Source organism: Mytilus trossulus, chromosome 11 (assembly GCF_036588685.1).
Source record: "Mytilus trossulus isolate FHL-02 chromosome 11, PNRI_Mtr1.1.1.hap1, whole genome shotgun sequence".
NCBI lineage: Eukaryota > Metazoa > Mollusca > Bivalvia > Mytilida > Mytilidae > Mytilus > Mytilus trossulus.
Genome location: NC_086383.1, coordinates 41,371,084 through 41,394,995, shown reverse-complemented (window position 1 = coordinate 41,394,995; position 23,912 = coordinate 41,371,084). Strand labels below are relative to the sequence as shown.

Here is a 23,912-nt window from a genome sequence, read left to right as displayed (position 1 = left end):
TTAGGATTGGCTTTACAAATATACCATGGCATGACTTTAATTCAAAAACCTTGTTGAAACATTGAACGCCAACTGATTTGTGCTTCAGTAAAGTGAGACGCTATCTAATAAGTATTGCCAACCATGAAATTGAGCAAATTCAAGAAAGTGTGTAAGTCCAATATAATGTTTCCCAACCATCTTTGCAGAATGCAGACAAGCATATGGATGTCATAGCACCTTCCTAAACCCCCTTTTAGATATCCTATTAGATCTCTGTTATATCTTGGATGAATTGATAGGGATAGTTTGAAGCTGGTATTTCTTTTGAAACATATGATTCCAGACTTCCTACAATATATGGATGCTTGAAAAGGAACCTTTAATGTGCAGCCCTGTGTCCATGAGTGAAATGTGTAGAAATATTTTAATATCTTGTGACTGCTTATTAAGTGCGAGTCTTCTTAAAAATCAGGCAATTTAGGTAAAAATTAAAACATGGTTAGAAAAAATCGACCGAGCTAACCATGTTATTTAATACTAACCATCATCCGGAGTTAAAAAGTATTATAAGTCTTTCGTTTGTGTGTGTCTGGTAATATCAAATAACTTAATATAATTTGGTTGAAATGATAGCAAATTACAGAGTTATCTCCCCTTATTCCTTAATTTCTAGTGCATTTCAACCAAATCGTATCTTCTATTTATATTACCAGAACAGAAAATAGAAATGAAAGTTATTTTTGTGCACAACTACATATTTTAAAAGAATTGAATGCTTCTTTTTGTAAATTTATTGGGTGGTAAAAGCGTTGACCGAAGTACATTTTGTATGAAGCGCGGAAGCGCTTCATTCTAAAAATGTACGCACAGTCAACGCTTTTACAACCCTATAAAGTTTCAAAAAGAAGTATTCAATACTTATAATTACATTTTTTAAGCTAAAATCATGAAAACACGATTTTTATCCAGTTTTATTTTATTCACCTGTGCACTTTTTTGTGGGACCTCGTGTCATCATGCATGATAAATGTTATTGTCTGATGCAATTGTTTACGGAATAACATGTTAGCCAATCAGAATAACGTATTATAATGAAACTTACATCTAATGTAATTATTATGAAATAAAATCAAGGTCAACTTTGGTGAGTTTTTTTTTTGGTCATGTTTACACCACTGCCTGATTCTTAGGCAGACTGGCACTTAAAATGAAGATGGAGATAATGCTTGATTTCATATATAGCTTGTTGCACTGGTACACAATGTCCTAAGTAAGGGGAAGGTTGGCACGTACTTCAAAAAGTTAAACCCTGCCACATTCTGTATGTGTCTGTCTCAAGTCAGGAACTGGAATGCAGCGGTTGTCATTTGTTTCTGTATAATATATTGGTTTCTTTCTTTTCTATTTGAACATTAATGAGGCCATTAGATTTTTGTTTGTTTTACATTTTCATCTCAGTAATTGGAGAATATGCAGTTATGACTTTTACTCATTGTTGAAGCTATACAGGACCTTTAATTGTTAACTTATGTCACAGTTGGTCTAATTTGGAGAGTGAATAATTTCGTTTGCAATCATGTCACATCTTCTTTTTTGATATGAAATACTTTTGATGTTTGTGGTACATTGCACAGGTGGAAAAGGGTGGGGGTGGTATAGGTACAAAACCTTTATTGTAATAGATATTAACCAGAGTAAAATACACAACAACAAATAATACTATGGAAGCAAAAGCAATGAGTAATCATTAAAGAAACTTGAAGTATCCCTGGCAAATTCAGTCATATTTGACCGTAGTGTTCTATATTGCTGTGGTTTGATACCTCACACAATTTAATAGTTTAAAAATAATTTCTAAGTATGGTTCTGCATGACACTTGATTTTTACCTGGATTTGAAATTTTTTATAAGGTTAAGGTGCTCTAAACATTTTATAGGTTGAAAATATTTTTGAAGTTTTGTTTATAAAACATTGTTTTAGGATTTTTCTTTTATAAAAAAAGTCTGAATGATTAAGGTTTATGTGTTATAAGCACCATTACTAAAGCCAAAACAGCATCGTTTTTAGGTAGAGTTTAGAAATAGAAAAAAAAGCCAATTGAAACTTCCCAAATTTTCACAGATTTTTCATATGATCTTTGACCTCAATTTGAAAAAAAATTTGACCATATCAAGTCCTGACTACTGGCACATTGTTATAGTACAAGGTTTCCTCTTTCCAATGATATATAATTTTAAATAGGTGTGTGTTTGTCAGTGATGAGATTGAATTTAAAAAAATCTCAGCCGTCACCGACACCACATTAGAAAACCTATTGTTTATGCTGGAGTAATCGCTGGTAAAGCAATCCCTATGTCATGTATGTCACACTGGCTGCTTTATGAAGTTTTGCAGCAAGTTGAGACAAAACAAGTGAAACTGCGAGCTACTGCTCACTGATGATACCCCCGCTGCAAGTGGATAATATTAATAGTGTAAAAATATGCAAGTGTTCGGTAAACAGGAAGTTGTCGAGTGATGAATCTGAAAACGCATCACTCGGTATAGCTGACTTATATAAATCCTGAAACCAAATTTCAGAAATCCTTGTATTGTAGTTCCTGAGAAAAATGTGACGAAACTTTTCAACTTGGCTATCATGTGTAAATTCATACAAGTGTTCGGTAAACAGGAAGTCGATGAATGATGAATCTGAAAACGCATCACACGGTATGGCTGACATATATAAATGTTGATACCAAATTACAGAAAGGGTGGATGTGTAGTTCCTGAGAAAAATATGACGAAAGTTTCATGGGACGGACTGACTGACGGACGGACGGACAGAGGTAAAACAGTATACCCCCCTTTTTTCAAAGCGGGTGTATAAAAACAATAATTCATACATTGTAAATTAATACATACTTGTTTTCAATACTTCTTCAGCTACACTTTTCATTACATCCCATTCATTATTGTCTTCACCATCATCATGATCATTACTATCACCAGATTCTAATTCACTATCTAAAATAGCAGATGTATATTTTGTCATTATCATAATCATCATCATCATCAGACTATGGGTACTTAAATAGTCTATGTAACATATAAAGTTTTGTTGTAGAGTGTGTTGTTATATATATATATATATATATATATATAGCTATCTGCTTATTAAAAGAGTAACAACATATGTCATTATGTTTTAACAGTATATAATTAAAATACAATTGTATGTTTCATTATCGGAATATAATATGGTTTTTTTATTGCATTTGTTATGGTTAGCTTATAGTAATGTAAAGAACAAAGTTAATCATAAGTGTTTGTAGTTTCTCTGTCATTTCTCATTTTTTTAGTCGAAGAAGCGAGACTGGGCGATCCTACATTCCGTCGTCGTCGGTGGCGTTCACAAATATTCATTCTGTGGTTAAAGTTTTTGAAATTTTAATAACTTTCTTAAACTATACTGGATTTCTACCAAACATGGACAGAAGCTTGTTTATGATTATAAGATAGTATTCAGACGTTAAATTTGTAAAAGTATAACTCCATTTGTTCTGTATTTTACTTTTAAATGGACTTAAAGTAACCACTTGTCAAATTTGCTTTAAATGCTTCAGTTTCAGAGAAATAAGCCAAAAAAACTGCATTTTATCCCAATGTATTGATTTGGGCTTTGTCAGCCATCTTTGCTAGCAGACAAGGATTTCAGACACATTTTAAAAACTAGATACCCTAATGATGATTGTGGCCAAGTTTGATTAAATTTTGCCTTGTAGTTTTCAAGCAGACGGTTTTTGTACAAGTAAAAAGGCGACTCTTTGGTGCCAGATGTCAAGTGACGAGAAAAGCTCGTGAACTTGGCCCTGTGTGCCAGGTGAGCTAAAAATTAACATTACAAAAAAATCTTAACTTTTTTTCAACTGGTTACTAAACCATGAAATTGAGGTATAGGACAATGGACATATGACAGATGGACACTTTGTAACGTAATTAAGGCATACATATATATATATACATGCATGAAGCATCCAGATCTCCAGCATACTAAAATATGAAGCTTTAAAGAAGTAAACTAATGCCAGATCACTATCCATAGCTATAAATATATAGGCTAGGTCGAGTTTTCTGCAACAAAAATTGCAGCCTTGACAAAAAATTGAGTCTCAATAACACATTTTATAAGAAAAGTGACTTGAAAAAGGACTCTTCCAGGAGTAATAGATTAAGATAGAGCAAGCCATACTCAGTCTTTTAGGAAGCTTTTTCTGACTTTTTCACCCAACTTCTTATATCTTGCTATCATAGAAATTTTTCATGAGTAATACTTCAAAAAAAGCAGTAAAAACAAATTATTAAAAAAAAGAAACTTTTTATGGCCCTTTGTGGAAAGTGGCGTAAATTTAAAGTTTTACGTAAGGACTGATTGAAGCCTCCTTGGCGTCAGTAAACTTTTATATGGATAAATCCTTCGCCTTGACTACTTCTTTTACTCATTCATAATAACATTTCTATACTTAAATTAGTTTAAGTTACCCCATTTTTGTCAAGCCTTCGACTTTAGTGGAAAAAGCGAGACTGAGCGATCCTACATTCCGTCGTCGTTAGTGGCGTTCACAAATATTCACTCTGTGGTTAAAGTTTTTGAAATTTTAATAACTTTCTTAAACTATACTGGATTTCTACCAAACTTTGACAGAAGCTTGTTTATGTTCATAAAATAGTATCCAGAAGTAAATTTTGTAAAAATAAAATCCATTTTTTCAGTATTTTACTATAAATGGACTTAGTTTTTCCTGAGGGGAAACAAAACATTCACTCTGTGGTTAAAGTTTTTAGAATTTTAATAACTTTCTCAAACTATCCTGGGTTTGTTCCAAACTTTGACCAAAGCTTGTTTATGATCATAAGGTAATTAATATCCAGAAGTAAATTTTGTAAAAATAAAAATCCATTTTTTCTCTATTTTACTTATAAATGGACTTAGTTTTTTTCTTCTGGGTAACATAACATTCACTCTGTGGTTAAAGTTTTTAGAATTTTAATAACTTTCTTAAACTATCCTGGGTTTGTACCAAACTTGGACAGAAGCTTATTTATGATCATAAGATTGTATCCAGAAGTAAAGTTTGTAAAAAGATTACTCGGTTTTTTTATGTTATTTACTTTTAAATGGACTTAGATTTTCTTACAATCATAAAACAGTAACAAGAGGAATATTTTAATGATTTTTTTCCTCATTGTTGTTGAGCCTGCGATTTACAGCAAAAATAGGCGAGACACTGGGTTCCGCGGAACCCTTACAAATTTTTTTTAATTTATTAGCCTATAATAAGAAATTTTGAGGAATTGAGATTATTATAAATGGATCAAAAGAGACCTTATCATAGTATCAAAGAGATCCATTAGTGATATTCATGTATATCATCCTAGAGTCGTCTTTTGTACTATATTCAGTTGTTTAGTAGGCAGATGAGACAAATACTAGTTAACTATCTATCTGTCCTGTCACTTTATTCTATAGTCATGATAATGATGCTGATTGATTTTACTTTTTCAAAGAAGTTTTGCTTGACCCAGATGGCTGTAGAAGTTATCTTACAATATACAAGATTTCTTGATGGTAATGCTATAAGTAACCAGTATAACAAAAGAAAAAAATCACATTAAGTGTATTCAACAAAAAAGTCTTCTTTAAATAGCTAGTAGAAAGATACATTCATCTTTTAAAATACAATTGCCATATAAAGATTGTAATTATGCTATGTGGATTTTTATCAATCTGCAAGAGCTAAAATAATGACTTCATCACATCATTCTTAAAAAAAAGGTTAGGTGGCGTAAAGGGGAGATAATCTGAAAGGAAGAAGAATGACTAACTTTTCTCATGAGTTGGTCTCATTAACATTAACCTATATTTTGTACTACTCAATGTTTGTTCATTACTTGAATATACCTGCAATCTTCAACATTAATTACATGATTTTAAGGCCTTTCTAAAAACTTTTTCATGCTTTGATCATTCAATCAATCAAAATGTAAGAATATTTGAATAAAATCATAACTAGAGACTCTGAAGAGGTTGTATCGCTCACCTGATTCTACTTGGGTTTTTGAAATCAAATAAAAAGATAAAATTTTGCTACAAAGTAACAACACTTGGCAAGCAACTCATTAAGAAAGGAACATTTATGCTAAGTTTGCTTTCATTCAATTCAGTGCTTCTCTAAAAGAAGTCATTTGTATGCATTTCCCATAGGGTCCTATGTTAAACTATTAGTCTAAGTCCCCCTCTGGCGGTCATCTTGGATGATGGATCAGCTACAAAGTAACAACACTTGGTCAGCACCTCATAGGGAACATTCATGCCATGTTTGGTTTTATTCAATTTATTGGTTCTCTAAAAGAAGTCATTTGTATGCATTTCACATAGGGTCCTTTGCTAAACTAAGTCCCCTGCTGGTGGCCATCTTAGATGATGGATCTGCTAAAAAGTAACAACCTTTGGTCAGCACCTCATAGGGAACATTCATGCCATGTTTAGTTTAATTCCATTCATTGGTTCTCTAAAAGAAGTCATTTGTATGCATTTCCGATTGGGTTCAATGTTAAACTAAGTCCCCTGTTGGCCGCCATCTTGAATGATGGATCAGCTACAAAGTAACAACACTTGGTAAGCACCTCATAAGGAACATGCATGCCATGTTTGGTTTTATTCCATTCAGTGGTTTTCTAAAAGAAGTCATGTGTATGCATTTCCCTTAGGGTCCTATGTTAAACTAAGCCCCCCCCCCCCCCCCTTGCTGGCAGCTATCTTGGATGATGGATCTGCTACAAAGTAACAACACTTGGTCAGCACCTCATAGACATAGGGAACATTCAAGGCATGTTTGGTTTTATCCATTCATTGGGTCTCTAAATGAAGTCATTTGTATGTATTTCCAATAGGGTCCTATGTTAAACTTAGTCCCCTACTGGCAGCCATCTTGTATGATGGATCGGCTAAAAAGTAACAACACTTGGACAGAACCTCATAAGGATCATTCATGCCATGTTTGGTTTTATTCCATTCAGTGGTTCTGTAGAAAAAGTTCAAAATGTAAAAAGTTAACGACGACGGACACCAAGTGGTGAGAAAAGCTCACTTGGCCCACTTGACTTCAACTTCTTCAAAAACTACCTTGACCAAAAACTTTAACCTGAAGCCAACGGACCCACAGACGGACGAAAGAACGAACGAACTGAGGCACAGATCAGAAAACATAATGCCCCTCTACTATCGTAGGTGGGGCATAAAAATGTAGATCACCAATGAGTTCAAAAAGAAACATTTCAGTTCAACCGACAAAAAATGTCATTTTTGCACTAAAGGGAGATAATTTGGAGCTTTTTCAATGATATAAACATTGTTAAAGTCATCTGTGGTTAAAGCAAATCGATTTGTCTGGGTGATTTTAGTGCCATACATGTATCATAAAGTGATTACTTATAGTTTAATAAATAAAATTTGTAATGAAAAAACAAAAGTTTAATTTTTGCTGATTTTTTTTGTACCCATAATTTTAAAACAAGAACATAGTTGAAAGATTGAGAATTTTTATATATAATTATTTAAGAAATCACAAATCTCTATTGCAATGGAGGAAATGTTCAATTTGAACTGTCAACCGAGATATTATGAATATCAAATGAAAATGCTGGAATGTCATGCAGTTCCAGAGGTCATGTTTGGCCAATCAAATCAACACATTTTTCATATCACAGTCTCTTCATATATACATATATATATATATCTTTTTTGCCTTTAATGTTTAATAAACTTTATGCACTGCAGTACTCACCATTTCCAATGTTGCTGTTGTTTGTTAATATATACATTTCCTCTGCACTTTCCCAATCTTCATTAAAATAAGAAATGTCTGAAAATCAAAATATACATATATATTTAAATGAAGAGGAACTCCTGATTATAAACAAGAGGCTCGCAAGATCCAGAATAGCTCACCTGTTTTTCAGAGAAGATTTTTAAATGTTAACAAACTTGATGAACAAATTTTGAAAAATGTCTTTAAAGGGCAATATTACCAATTACTCCTTAAGGGGTCAATTGACAATTTCGGTCATATTTACTTTTTTGTAGATCTAACTTTGCTGAACATCATTGTTGTTTACAATTTATATCCATCTATCATGATATTCAAGATAATAACAATAACAAAATTGCAAAATTTCCTTAAAACTAACAATTTAGTGCCAGCAACCCAATAATGGTTTGTTCGATTTGTCTGAAATATTGCAGGGCTGATAGATCTTGACCAATTGAACAAATTTACCCTATGTCAGATTGCTGTAAAAGCTTTCTTTTTTTTTTTTTTTTAGATGTAAGCGAAAAACTGTTATGCCCCCCCTATGTTTTATTTTTAGCCATGGTGGCCATGTTTGTCGAAATTTCAAATACAATTTATAAAATAAATACCCAAAGGAACATTTAAGTTAAAGTTTGAAGATGTTTGGCCCAGTAGTTTCAGAGGAGAAGATTTTGAAAATGGTTTACGACGACAGAGGATGGCATAAGCTCACATGGGGTCCTTTGACCTTGCACTCTAAAAAAGACCTGATGAATATCCAATGAAAATACTGCAATGTCAGTTCCTGTGCATTGCTGGCCAATCAAATCAACATATTTTTGGGATCACACTGTTTTCATATATATCTTTTTTGCCTTTAATGTTTTAATAAACTACATGTATATATGCATGATTATGCAGTACTCACCATTTTCAATGTTAATGTTGATTTCCTCTCCACTATCCGAAACTTCATTCAAATAAGTAATGTCTGAAAATAAGAATAAATAAATGAAGAGATACATTGTACTACTGAATAATTACATTAGATGTATGTTTCATTAAAATACATTATTCTGATTGGCTAATTGCACATCACATGTTATTTCTTAGCAATTGCATGAGACAATAACATTTCATTCACGAAGACACGAGGACCCACAATAAAATAGGTGAATTAAAAAAATTAAACTTCATGAAAATCGTGTTTTTATAAACCTAACTAAAAAATGTAATTATAAGTATTGAATGCTTCTTTTTGTAACATTATAGGGTTGTAAAAGCTTCCGCGCTTCATACAAAATGTACTTCAATCAACGCTTTTACACCCCAATAAATTTACAAAAAGAAGCATTCAGTTCTTAAATATAAAAAAGAAATATACTAACAATCATGACAATGAAAGTGTCAAGTGTGTACCAAAAAAGCTTAAATACAGGGCAATAACAAAATTTCATATTTTGAAAAAAGGATGCACAAAAAGGATAAATTATTTCAATCTAGTCTTACTTAGGGACGACATCAAAAGTTCAATGAAGGATAAAAAACTTAATTCACATAGTTTTTTTACTGACCCCCTTCCCTCCTATTAACTTAATTTGGGAAAAATTGATTGACCCATATGGATATATATGTAAAAATCAATGTCGGATAACCAAATCTTGCAACAGTTCACAAACCCCCACCCCCAAACTATTTGAATTAAGTTTGTTATCTTACATTGATCTTATGATGTCGTCCCTTAAAATGAAAGTATAAATGTACACAAAAGCATGATACATTTATATAACCAAGAGTTCATAAATATTTGAAGATTTTCCACTGCAAAACTTTCAAAAATGAGGCCTCTTTTTTTCTCATTGACCACATAATGTCAATTAATGGGACTCTTAGATTTGTCAATTTGTTTTGAATTTTGTGATTATTAAAGCTATATTATCATCATTTTAGAAATAAAAATTGTCAAATAAAGCACATGTACAATGCTGTACAATTGCTCTCAGATTACATATTAAATAATTATGTTTTATAAGATAGATCTCTGAGTTGAGTCAAACTTTTTTTAATTCTTGTGGACCATTTTCATAACTTAAAGCAATGAATATATTGAAGCCCACCAAGGTGGTAGTGTGGTCAAGCGGGACGGCTACAGTGCAGGCGATTTGGTGTCACTATATCGCAATAGCATGGGTTCGAGTCCCGGTGAGGGAAGAACAAAATATTTGCGAAAGCAAATTTACAGGTCTAACATTGTTGGGTTGATGTTTAGATGAATTGTATACACATTATGTACACAGCCATGTATCACCATCATTGATGATGATCTGATGGATAAGTCTGTTGTAGAGTTGTCACTGACTCAGAAGTACTTATATATATATATGCGAAAGCAAATTTACAGATCTAACATTGTTGGGTTGATGTTTAGACGAGTTATATATTTATATATCATAAAGACATTGAGATTGTCAAATAACATGACTTTTATTTTTTTTTGTTAAAAGTTTCAAAGTTTTAAAGACAAAAATTAACTGACGGAATGCAGAAACATCAATTAACATTGTCTTTTAATGTATATATACAGATTCTTACATTGATACCTGTGGTTTATCGGATTTATCCAATCGAGATAGTTAAATTATCAATTTTAAAGTTCGAGCCGCCTTGGCGAGGACTTTAAAATTTATAATTTAACTATTGAGATTGGATAGATCCGATAATCCACGAGTAACTATATAAGAATCTGTTTCTCTAATGATTAAAAAGACATTTTCTTTTTTTGTTAACTGCAAATCCCCTTCGAGTGCCTTTCACATTGCACGAAGTTGTCAATTTCATTAACACCTGTTGTCAAATGTTGATTCATCCAGTTAGCTAAAAAGGTCATGACCATTAAAATCATCCAATGATCTTTTGAGATCACCAGCAACCACACCTTGATTAAATTTTTCTATACAATGGGTTCGGAAAGGGATAAATTTCCATAGAATTAGAGAAATGTATATATATAATATATGAAAGAATATAAAGTTTTTGAGACACGCCAAACATAGTCCAAATAATAATTCGCTGTGGAATAGAAGTTCCTTCATAACATAAGTTCCAAAAGGGAAAAAATATTCTGGAATAGATATTCTGACAATGTTTGTTTATAACAAAGTTTCCATTGGAACTTCTGTTAGGCGGAACAAATATATGTTGACATTGTAAGGTTATTTTTTTTTTTCTTGTTTGCAAACTCACACAACTCATTCATTAAAAAAGGGTAAAATCCTATTGAAAATATGTTTTATAACTTGTCCAACTTATGAAAATGTTTTAACATCCTTTAAATTTGAAATAAGGTCTGCATACTAGCCCAAATCAAGTAGATAAACGGTGATGAATTTAATTAGAAATGCAAACTCGCCCCACTTATGAAAAAAGATACTTTCTGTTATATATCTATTTGAACCTTAGATTTACATGTTTTTCTAGTTCTTTCTTTTTTATGTTTTTGTTGAAATAAACATGAATAGGTGGGTTTCACTATTTCTGTGACATGAATGCCAACTAGCCCAACTTGTGTAAAATAGCAAAAATCAGGATGAATTGAGTCATACATGTTAGTGAACCTGCTTCATTTATGAAAAAAGGATTTGTTAAAACAATGCCAAGCTAATTTCCCACAGTCACATGGAAGTTAAATTGATGTCTGTCAACCCCACTGATAAATAAAAAAAAGTACTAGTTGTAATATGTCAGCATTATATAATATACAGTTTGATATATTTTAGGGTTTTCTTTTTTGCATTAAGTGGGACAAGTTGGCAGATCTGAAAATAATAATAATAATATATTCCCCTACTCCAGATTTTATCTCTTTTTATTGAAGGCAGGAGAAACATTAACTAAATTCATCCCTTTTTTTTAAGTGGGGCAAATTCGTACAAAAGTGGGACAATTTGCCAGTGGGCCGATTTGTCCTGCTTCCATTATGGCAGTTGTCATTGGCATATTTGTTTGTTTGTTTTTCATATAAATCTTTTGAAGTTATTTTATGATAATTTTATGAGGCCAAATAAAAAAGCATGTGTGTTTCCTGTTTCCCTACCTACCCTATATTTTAAGCTTAGAAATAGCCTACCCTAAAGTTTTTTTGGTCATTTTTCAATAAGCACTGTTAAAGTCAGGATTTCTCTCCCATAGACTCAATGTAAAAAAAATGGTAAAATAAAAAAAAATCCCTACCTAACTACCCTATTTTTTTCAAAGATGAAACAGGAAACACACATATTATTTTATTTGGCCTGAGTAAAATCATGGTTAAAAGATCTGAAAAAAGTTATAAGTTATACCCATGCATTGTAAATCTCTGTAATTGCAACTTCTATTTCTGTTTCAAAATTCAAGTATAAATTGAAGCTGAGAGTACCTTAATTGCTTTTAAAAACTAAACAAAACAAAAACCTGTGTGTTTTAATTGTTTATTTCAACGTATCATGTGACTTTTCTCATTTAAATATAAATAGGTAAAGTCACATGACCCCTCACACGGTACAAAGAAAAACACAGTAAATGCACATTGTCATTGTTTTGTTTTGCAAGGAAAGCTGTTATGAATTAGTTAATTACATAATAACTCAATCATTTTTTCTATAAATTAAAATACAGTAGATAGAGTCAAAATGGTTATTAAACTTTGATAAAAAAAAAAAAAAGGTACTGTAGTTATAATAAACATGAAAAATTATGAGTCAAGTGTGGATCAGTGAAACTTGAAATCGTCTATTTTACGCTGGTTTTTTTTAATATAGGTAGTGTAGTGATACGAATGATTAAAATCATACATAAATTTGACAGCTTACCCTTATCGTGTATCAATGTGACATTTCATGCTTTAGGTTTCAACTTATTTTAAGTTTTATACATATACGGGAAAATTCGCTGGAATGTCGAATCGGCATTGGTATTTTTTTTTCATAAATCAGAGGCAGTTTAGTGTTGTGAATTGAAAGTTCATCTTATCCTGTATCAATGTGACATTTCATGATACGTATGGGTTTTGAGTTTTTACGGGAAAATGTGCTGGAATGTCGAAACTTGAAAATTGTTTATTTTGCGCTGGTATTTTTTAATGAACATACTGGTAAAGTAGTGTCTACTAGTGAAAAGTGTTAGATATTATCAAATTATGCATAAATAGTAATACAGCTTACCCATTGGAATATTCTGAACGTCTGTTTGGTGCTCGCGACTTTTCTTTGATCTTCTGTCAAAACAAAATCAGCAGACGATTTCTTTGAAAATCGTTCGATAATCTCGGATGTTTTCTTTGAAATTCGAGGAACAATTCCGAGGAATTCACGTGACTTTCTTTGTACATTTCCACGTGACTTTTGTGATACAGCAGAAGACACAACGAAGATGCCATGGACAGTTGGAAAAGTCGGCGATTTTTTTTTCATTTTGATAAAAGGTGAAAAAATTATTAATCCAATTACAAAGGAAGCACATGGACATATAAGTCAAGTAGAACCTGGCAGAACATCAACTGAGCTATGGGTAAATATTTTGAATTACAAACATATACTTTATATCATGTAAAAAAAAAAAAATATAAAATCAGTTTCAGTGTGTAGGCATATTTATTTTTAATTCAGCTCAATTTAGCTCTGAATTTCTTGAGAAAATAATAATTTGCATTTATGACATAGGAATATCTTCTGAAATATTGTTTCACTTTCCTCCCCCTCCCCACCCCCCCCCCCCCCCCCCCGAAAAAAAAATAGGAAGGCATTGATTTCTTTTTTATAATTTGTCATTTTTTTATAATGAGTCTATGGGAGGGACATTCTGACAGAATTATGGGGGGGGGGAAATACTTTAGGGTAGAATGAAGGCTATTTAGAGCGTAATAAGACGAGGGAGAGGGTGTTAATAGGAAACGCACATCTTTTTTTATTTTGCCTCACATTTTAATTTTGGTTTCTCTAATAAATTTTGAGAAACAAAAAATGAAATGTGAAGGAAGGTGAAATATAAAAATTAGGGAGAAAAGTATGTGGTTTGAATAATGAGACCAGTTTAAAAATAAGAGACTTTTATTTTTTCAATAATTATATAAAACTGGTAATATATCAAATTCTGAAGAGAGGGCTTTTGAAAAATCATGTTTGTAACTTCATTTAATTTGCTATTTTGATTGCTAAATTTTTCTTAATGTCCCTACCTGCATAAACTATAAAGATCATGTGATGAATTTAAAATACTAAAGATCTTTTGCTTCATTTTTCAAGTATTTTTGTAGGCAGTCCAAATTAAATAGATTTTTTCAGTATTTCAGAATTTCACTTTTGAAAAAAACAAAATGCTGTTTTCTGGAGGTGACAACACTGTGTTAGTTAAAGTTCTATGATTAGGTGACTGAAGTAAAAAGTGATCCACTTTTGGTTATATGATCAATGAAACATTGTATTTCAGTATGAAGTTTTATGTAATAAGTAATGGATATTTCTGATTCCCATGGAGACTTTTTAGCCCCTCCCCCTTTTTATACAGTCTTGGTCCATTGACTTAATTGCAATTTTAGTTTGTAATTTGTTCAGTTTTAAAATGGGATGTAAAATTATCGGGAACCCTTTTTTCCTTTAGAATCTGCATGATTTATGTACAACTTTAAAGGTCAAAGGTCAATGTCCACAACTTTGGTCTAAGTTGATATTAAGGGAGCTAACATTTGATTTTTATGGAGGGGCTTGGATATAAAATTGGAAAAACGGCATAAAAGGAGTTTGAGTAAAAAAGAAACAAAAGGCAGGATGAAAATTTGGGTAAAAACAGCACTCTTTAACTTTAGAATGTATGATTAAGGAACAACAATTTTTAATTTACTTTTTGTTTCCAAGGTTTCCGTCTGTTGCGTCTTTTCGGCTTTCAGCTATATATTATATATATTACTCTCAACTACATTATGAACCTGATTAAGTCAAAGTAAACAGCTGCTGAGTTCTTTAACAGGTCATATTTGGCAATCACATTTCTTACATGATATTGCAATTCTTAAAAAGTTAATTAGCATTCACATAATTTCAAAAAAGAAGAAGCAGTTGGATTGCTGATGAGACACCTCTCCACAAGAGACCAAATAATATAGAAATTAACAACTAAACGTCCTTGTATGGTCATCAACAATGTGCAAAGCCCATAACATAAGTGAGCTATAAAAGGCCCCAAAATGACTATGTAAAACAATTCTCACTTGGTTAATTTGCACATAAATGCATTACAATAACCATGATAGCGTTCCTTGGCATTTTAAAATTAGTCCTAGAACACAGTTTTATGCATTTGGTAGTGCATTTCTTTTAGACAATAAATGAAAATTAAAAAAATACCACCTGTACCTCAGTAGGAATCAATAATGGTGCCTATGAAAATATATGTCCTCACTGTTATGGACATGGATATTATTTAATATTATAGTTCTGCAAGGTGGACATTTTATCATATGATTATCAATGTATTAAATTATATCCATTGCCTTGTTATAACTGGACGTATTGTAACTTCTTATTGCGATCTTTGATACATTTTAACTTTGACAGAGAGTTATCTTATTTTTACTCATGAATATGGTACCAGGAATACACATGTATAATGATTTTAATTCAAATAAGTATATATAACAGATATTGTTCATCATTAATTTCCTTGCAGGATATAATTTATAAACTACTGATATTTCTACAAAAATGGTCCTGTATAGATGGACCATATTTAATAACTTCCTGTAAAATGCTGTCCTCTTAGGGGAAAATATTGCATAGCAATAAAAAAAGCCAATAGACAAAATTCTATATTTTCTGTTGCATTATTCTAACAATAAATACAGTAAAGTTCTTCAGTTTTGATTTTATTCTTCTTCTTATTGTTCTTCTTCATTAACATTAGCAGGTCATTTTTTAGCACTTGGCTGGTCTAAATTAACTTTTTTTCTAATATAGGATTTTGCTATTTTTATATGACCCCAAAAATTTTTGGAATCATATAATGGTATGATGTCCTCATGTGCATTGTCGTCGATCCAAAGACACATTGGTTTCCAGCTAATAACTTTAGTTAAAGTGAATAGATCTTCATGAAATTTTTTCAGAAGGTTAAATACCACAAAAGGAAGGTTGGTATTGATTTTAGGAACGAAGGTCCCAACAGATTAGGAATAAGGGGCCCCCCAAAACAAGCATTTTTCTATTTTCAGGATAATAACTTGAGTAGAAGTATTTCAATTGCTCTGAAATTATACCGCAATGTTTAAAACCACAACGAAGTAAAAGGTTTCGATTCATTTAAAGGGTTATAAGGCCAAAGTTTAGGAATTAAGGGCCAAAAAGGGTAAAAAAAAAGCATAGTTTCACGACAATAACTTATGTGTAATTGTATAAATCTCTCTGAAATTGTACCACAATGTACCAATACACAGAGGAGGCTGGGATTAGGTTTTGGGTTAATTGCCCAAAATATGTAGGAGTTAGGGGCCAAAAAGAAGCATGTTCTATTTTCCAAAAAATCATAACAATAACATTGTGTTTAAGTGTATGGATCTCTCTGAAATTGAACTACAAGTTTAAATAATACAAAGGAAAGCATGGGATTGAGTGTAAGGGTTATTGTGTAAAGCAAAATTATATCCGGGTGATCCGCAGGTAAAAATGTCACAGTAGTTGTTGTTATTTTTTTATACATAGGAAATATTTCCCTGGGATATTTTTTCCTCTGACGTGAAATTCTATCTGGGTAGTTAACTTATTGAATAGTTATTAGAAAAAACTTAATCTTTAAAAAACTATGAAATAATAATATTTAGTGTATTTTAATTAATGCGAAATAGTTAAAAAAAAATGTATAATGGGAAATGATAATTTCACAAATTATCATTGAAAAAAATTCCTTAAATATTAAATATTCAAGTCAATATCATCCTTTTAAAAAGAAAATGATCATGAAACATAGGGAAGAAAACCAGAAGTTATTTCAAAGATCGTAATTGTGAAAATAATATCATGATTAAATAAAGTTAGTGAAATATATGATCATGTATGTAAAAGTGAGTTGTTTTCAGATCTCTGAGTACAAATATAAACAATTTATAAGTAAGGTAGAAATATAGTTGCATTTCTACTGTTAAAAGTAATAGAAAAATTTGAGTATGATGATATTTTAACTATATAAATAGTTTTGTCTGGGGACAAAGATGTAGTTGTTAATTATATGGAAATCAGATATATCATGGCACTATGATAACGGTATATTGGAACAATAGCATGTTTTACAGCTGGATAGTATTTACCTGTGAAATGTTATCTGTCTTATTAAATCAAGTTGTAAGTCATCTTTTCATATAAATGAACATATAAAATATAAGATTCAAGGAAAAATTTCACTATGAAATAGATTCAGAAATATATTATATTAATATCTTTAAAATATAAATTCCTCATAACTACCTCCCTTTGATAAATTATGCAAATTTGTTCTACCTTTGTGAAACATTTTATAATTATAAACAGGTATATATTGATTGTGAGTAAATTACATAGAAGATAATGGGACTTTATTTCACACGGTTCTGTGAAATATAGTATGGTCAATATATACTGGTACATACTATCCGCATAACACAGATGGATTTTCACTCCTCTGCAAAAAATCAACCTGTGAACTACAATGCCTGGAAAAATATTACCGGGACAAATTATCCTCAGGATAAAATATCACAGAGCAAGAAATAAACCGTTACAATTGCTCCAAAGGGGTTTCAAAAAGTTGGGTGGGGGATTTTTGTGTACCATTTTTTGATGGGCTTCCTTTTTTTTTTCAAAATTTAGTTTCAAGAAATCTCAAATTGCACAGTATTGCATGTATTGTGCAATAGATTTCTCAGATCTTTGACCATATTAATTTTGTAACAAAAACCTATATTAGATCAAAAATTTAATCACAATCTAAATTCACACAGAATCAAGCTTGTATATTGTGACCAAATTTGCCCAAACTATTCAGGGTTCAACCAATGGGGTTGCATAAAGCTGTGCCCTGCAAGCTCACAATCTACCTCAGAAAGAAGCATACATTTTTGTTAATGTCCTTTTTTTCCTGTTGAACTAATAGGAGAAATATTGGTAATATCAAAATAAAAAAGAACTAAATTACAGAAATTGCTTAAATTTTACACCAGGGAAAAACTTAAAGGGAGCCCAGTCGCCCTTGGCTCCTAGATTTTGAGCTGGGCCCCTAAACTTTCAGATAAAGTTAAGTTGAACATATAGAAAATAATTATGAAAAATCTGGTCTGGGCTCCCAGTTTGAATTTCCCAAGTTCAGTCCCTGTAATAAATGTAACAACTATTTAGTTTATGTACAAACAATAAAAAATATAGGCCATCGATAAAATATTCAATTTAATTGTCAAAAATTAAATTTTTGCACCAAAGGGAGATAATTTAGAGCTTTTTCAATGACATAAACATTTTTAAAGTCATCTGTCGCCAAACCAAATCGATTTGTCTTGGTAATTTTTGTACCATATCATAATTAAGAAATAGTGTAATAAATATGTAATAAAAAACAAATGTGTAATTTTTTGCAGATTTTTTTTGTACCCACAAGCCCCCTTTAGTGCCTGGATCTATATTTACTTCCAATCAATATTTGTTTGTTTACATTTAAATCAATTTCTAATCAATTGTTCAGATTTGATTAGAATTCAAATATAATAAAACTTTTTAATGACCATTGTGTTACTTCCATTGGAGGACACTATTTGAAAGCAAGCTGCAACTAATATGAATCCAAGACTTGTCCTCTGGGTGGACATTATTTCATACACAAATTCTATGAAAAAACTGTCCAGGATACTTTTACGCTTTCTCAACAATAATTTTAGAGTGTGTAATACTAACTTTTGACAGCTTTTGAAGTGCTTTTCTTTAATTGTTTTCACCTGGACCAAATCACCACTTTACTTTAAAATTCATGACCCAAATTTGTTAACAGTTGACCTTTGCAACCGCCCCTTCCCTAACCCAACTTGGTATTTAGGGCATAAAATAGGAGAGAGAAAACTGAGAACTGACCACTGTCGACACTATATTTAAGGACAATGAAAATCAAATTATGATAACTGCATACTCACACTTTATAGAACAGAGAAAGTTGACCAATCTGAATACAACTTCAGTATGTCCAAAGCTTAATAGATTATAAGACTGCTTACAAAGTTTCATGGCAAAAGAACTTTGCATGTTAAATTTAGACATTAAAATTCAAAAATTCAACTATCAACATTTGGGGATTAAGAAATTAAATTATTGCAAAAAACTTAAATTTTTAAAAGCCTTAAATTATTATTTATTATGTTTAACAAAGCAATAGAATTTAGAGTTCTCATTTAGTTTATCACACTTAGCAAATTTTTTCAAAAGTTGCATTAAATTATTTTATATATATATGAGCCTGTGTGTAGAAATAGTCCAAATATCATAAATTTGACCCTTGAACCTGTAAGTATTTGCAACAGAAGATTTTTAAGTTTTAATATTCTTTAGAATTATTCCCCAAATATAAACAAAAAGTATTCTCATAAAATCTAACTTGAGGAAAACTAAAAAATCATGGTTTGAAAATTCCTATGGCAATTTGCATTGACATGGGAGATAACTCTGCCAAAAAATGCAGAAATATTAATAAAAATTACCAACTAAAACTTTACTGCTTCTATTCAATGGAATGTTTTAATTCTTGATATTTTAGCCATCTTTATAGAGTATAAAAAAAAACAAGAGGTGTTGTTTTCATATCTGTTATCAAGCTACAACCTAGATTTAATAATTCATTAGTTGATCATTTATTAGAGTTTTCAAAATGTCAAGGTCAAGAATCTAAAATTAATAAAATTAATGAAGGATTTTTTCTTCTTTTTGTGGGTTACAGTTTCTTTAAGGTAGATGCTGAACAATTATAATTTACAGATATAAACAATACCAACTATTCACATATTGTTTTTCAAAATGGTCACATAAAGCCATAATTTTGCAATTTCTTTCATTAATGAAAAATGTGCAAAATTAAAAACAAAATTACCCATAACACTTATGTTTTTATTACATGTTAATAGCAAAAGATTATATTATTCAAATATGAACTAATAATATAAAAAAAAGATGTGGTATTATTTCCAATGAGACAACTATCCGCAAAAGACCAAAAATGACACAAATATTAACAACTATAGGTAACCGTACGGCCTTCAACAATGAGCATAATAACTCCATCAAAGTATCATATTTTGCATGAATTTTAAGAAAATCAACACTGACAAAACCAAAACATAATTATTGAAGAGTTATCCTCTTTCTAATGTTAATTTCCATATAAGAAATTAAAAATGCTGAATTTGAGTTTTCCTCAAGTTTCATTTCATGGGCCTTTATTTTTAGATTAGATTTTCTGTTGCAATTAGCTTTAGGTTCAAACTAAGTTTGACTCACTGGACATCCTTTCATATGTATTTATGTACTTTAAATTAAAAAAAAATTTGAAATACTTCATCATACTAATATAAAAGGATTTAAGGTCGTAGCACATGTTTACATTTAAAAATGCATATTGAAACTGAATAGTGGGGGGGGGGGGGAATTGTGTCTGTTCTATCATTTCTAATAAAAAGGTGACATAATACAATAAATCTAAGCACAGAAAGACTTGCATTCAATTTTTGCAGACAGTATGGTCTGAAACAAATATTTTTCACTTTTTAGTGAAAAACTTCTTTAGTCTCAACAGGCTTATATTTGAACACTTGTTATCCTAAAGAAGAAAAGAAGGATATATGTGATATGAAACAGGTACAAAAGACATTGTTAAGTGCTTTTATACAAATTAAGTGAGGTTTTTACTATAGACTTCAACTTTTATGCATAGGCGGATCCAGGGGGGTTTGGGATAGAAATATTTGGTTGATTACATAGGGAATCACTGAAGTATGACTGGAGAGGGCCCTCCTTTGGTGACAGATCAGCGGACCTAACCTTATGAAAAGTTCTGGATTCACCACTGTTTTATGTACCAAGCTCCTCACATTTAATTTGATTCAATCAGGGCATTAGACAAGACCTGTCATTTATACAACACACATATTAGATAATATTGACTTCAAATCACTACCTTACTTTAAAAATCATGATCCAAATTGTTTACAGTGCCATTTCATCCCCCTGCTTGAACTTGAGTACTTGTATTTGGGGCATAAAACATGGGAAGAAATTAATTTGGAAGGGCTATTTTAGTATTTAAACTTAAGAGGCTCTAAAGTGTCGCTCACCTTCAGGTCTATGTGTATATTAAACTAGAGGGTCTTAAGAGCCTGTGTTGCTAACCTTGGTCTATTGGCCAGGTGAGATAAAAAAAAAGACACAGATGGATTTATGACAAAATTGTGTTTTGGTGATGGTGATGTATTTGTAGATCTTACATTACTGAACATTCTTGCTGCCTTCAATTTTCTTTATTTATTATAAACTTGCAATTGGTCCTTAATTTACAGAGAAGTTTTGGAAAAATTTACAAAAATTTACCAAATTAATGGAAATTGTTATAAATTGACTATAAAGGGCAACTCCTTAAGGGGGTCAATTGACCATTTTGATCATGTTGATTTATTTGTAGGTCTTACTTATGTTGTACATTAACGCTGTTTACTGTTAATCTCCATCTATAATAATATGTCAAGATGATAACCATGCAAAAACTGCAAATTTTCTAAAAATTACCAATTCAGATGCAGCTGTCAATGTGTATTTGTTCCACCTAACAAAAGTTCCAGTGGAAACTTTATTATAAACAATGTCATAATACCTGTACCTGTCGGAACACATATTCTATACTATTTATTCCATTAGGAACATCTACTGTAATATTTATTATCGCTATTTTGTGCGTTTTTCCTTTGATATTTTTTGCGATAATTTTCATATCATACTTCTAGCTTGAGATGGAAAAATTATTGCTAGAAACTAAGGAGGCCACGTGGCATTGCTAACGAAATTGACATTGAAATTTACAACGTCGTCATAGGTAAAATAGCAATAAACAGATTATCATTGGTCATCTCAACTCGATTGCTTTTCTTACTTTCGCTGTACCAGCTCAAGCGAGAAAATCAATCTTGTTGAGATAATCAATGATAATCTATAATTCCTGTGGAAATAATATTCCAGAATAGTTTTTCCATTTGGAACTTATATTATGAGAGAACTTCTATTCCTTGACACAGCAACCCAACAACTGGTTGCCTGCATAGTCTGATAATTTCAGGGCAGATAGATCTTGACCTAATGAGCCATCTTATTTTAAAAGATTTGCTTGAATTGCTTTGGGTTTAGAAATTACATATTAGCCAAAAACTGCATTGTACCCAATAATGCTATATATACTATTATTAGCTATGTTGGCCATCTTGGTTACGGGCTGGGTCATCTGACACAATGTATAAACTAGATACCCTATAAATGATGATTTTGTACAACTTTGGTAAAATTCATTATAGTTGTTTTAGAGGAGAAGATGTTTGTAAAAGATAACAAAAATTTACCAAAAATCGTTAAAAATTGACTATAAAGGGTAATTACTTTTAAGGAGTCAACTGACCATTGGGCCATTCCAGTTAATATCTGATAATGGGGGATGGATGGTCCTTTCTGAGGGGTGTAAAATTTATACATCTTAGGGGTGAAATTTTGGGTTTTTTCATCTCACAGGTACACTTTTACGCAACAATTTCTGAGGGTCTTGCAACAGTAAATAATTAAAAATAATTACATCTTAGGGGTTGCAAAAAATACCTATTTCATATCTTAGGGGTGCTTTGGAATGTAGACACTTTCGTATAATGCATTACCTGGTATTGGATTTAAAATTCTGATGGGTACAATCCTTGCAGTAAAAATTCTGATAGGTCAATTTTTCCCATGAAAGCCCATCCACCCAATATGAACAGAAACTGTACATCTGATAGGTCTTAATTTATAGATCTGATAGGTAGTTTTTCATGATGTTTTTAGGTCTTAATTTATAGATCTGATAGGTAGTTTTTCATGATGTTGTAGTTTTTCATGATGTTTTTTTCTGATAGGTATGAACAAAAATTTCCCCATCCATCCCGTCAGAAATTAACTGGAATGGCCCATTTTGGTCATGTTGACTTATTTGTAGATCTTACTTTGCTGAACATTATTGCTGTTTACAGTTGATCTCTATTTATAATAAGCTAATAACCAAACAGGGCAAATTGTTCTTCAAATTACCAATTCAGGGGCAGAAACCTAACAACAGGTTGTCTGGTTTATCTGAAAATTTCAGGACAGATAGATAATGACCTAATGAACACTTTTATCCATGTCAGATTTGCTCTAAATGCTTTGGTTTCAGAGATAAAAGCCAAAATCTACATTTTGCACCTATGTTCTCTTTTTAGCCATGGTGGCAAACTTTGTTAGTTGGCCAGGTCACAAGACACTTTTTTTATACTATGATGATTGTGGCCAAGTTCAGTTAATTTTTGACCAGTAGTTTCAGAGGAGAAGATTTTAGTAAAAGTTAGCAACGACGGACAATGAATGCCAACTGATGAGTAAGCTGACTTGGTTCTTTGAGCCAGGTGAGCTAAAAACTGGAAAGTAACACACTGTTCACACTAGCGACTTATCTTAAATCAAAGGACGATAACTGAATATTCTGAACAATTGAGCCTACTCACTTTTGTTTAATAACATTTCTTCTATTTTATAGTTTCATTTTGATGGAGAAAAAGCGGGGAAGAGGTTAACAAGAGACCAATTTGAGACTGGAATAATGAAAGTGGACAATACCACCAACTCAAGATTTTGTGCTTCACTTACATCTTTGTGCAACTTGAATTTAAAGAGACGCACCACAGCAAAAAAAAGAAAGTCCACAACCATGATCACCCCTGATGTGAACCTTGGTAATGTCACAGAACTTGAAGAAGTGGATACCAACAGCATGAAAGAACTCAGCAACAAGTTCTTAGGTAAAAATAT

General features: G+C 31.4%; 2 protein-coding genes across 2 annotated transcripts in view; one reads left to right on the top strand and one right to left on the bottom strand.

Moving 5' to 3' along the window:
- LOC134690365 (uncharacterized) overlaps positions 1 to 8,831 on the bottom strand; it is a 41,572-nt gene extending 32,741 nt beyond the window's left edge. Inside the window, exons 1-3 of the mRNA XM_063550335.1 lie at positions 8,744 to 8,831; positions 7,810 to 7,887; positions 2,888 to 2,989 (exon numbers count right to left, since the gene is read on the bottom strand). Of these exons, the coding sequence (XP_063406405.1) occupies positions 2,888 to 2,989; positions 7,810 to 7,846 (139 nt within the window). The 5' untranslated portion in view covers positions 7,847 to 7,887; positions 8,744 to 8,831. The remainder of the gene's footprint in view (positions 1 to 2,887; positions 2,990 to 7,809; positions 7,888 to 8,743) is intronic.
- Positions 8,832 to 13,222: 4,391 nt separating this feature from the next.
- LOC134691118 (uncharacterized) overlaps positions 13,223 to 23,912 on the top strand; it is a 33,961-nt gene continuing 23,271 nt past the window's right edge. The window contains exons 1-2 of the mRNA XM_063551383.1: positions 13,223 to 13,359; positions 23,641 to 23,902. Coding sequence (XP_063407453.1) covers positions 23,704 to 23,902 — 199 coding nt within the window. The 5' untranslated portion in view covers positions 13,223 to 13,359; positions 23,641 to 23,703. The remainder of the gene's footprint in view (positions 13,360 to 23,640; positions 23,903 to 23,912) is intronic.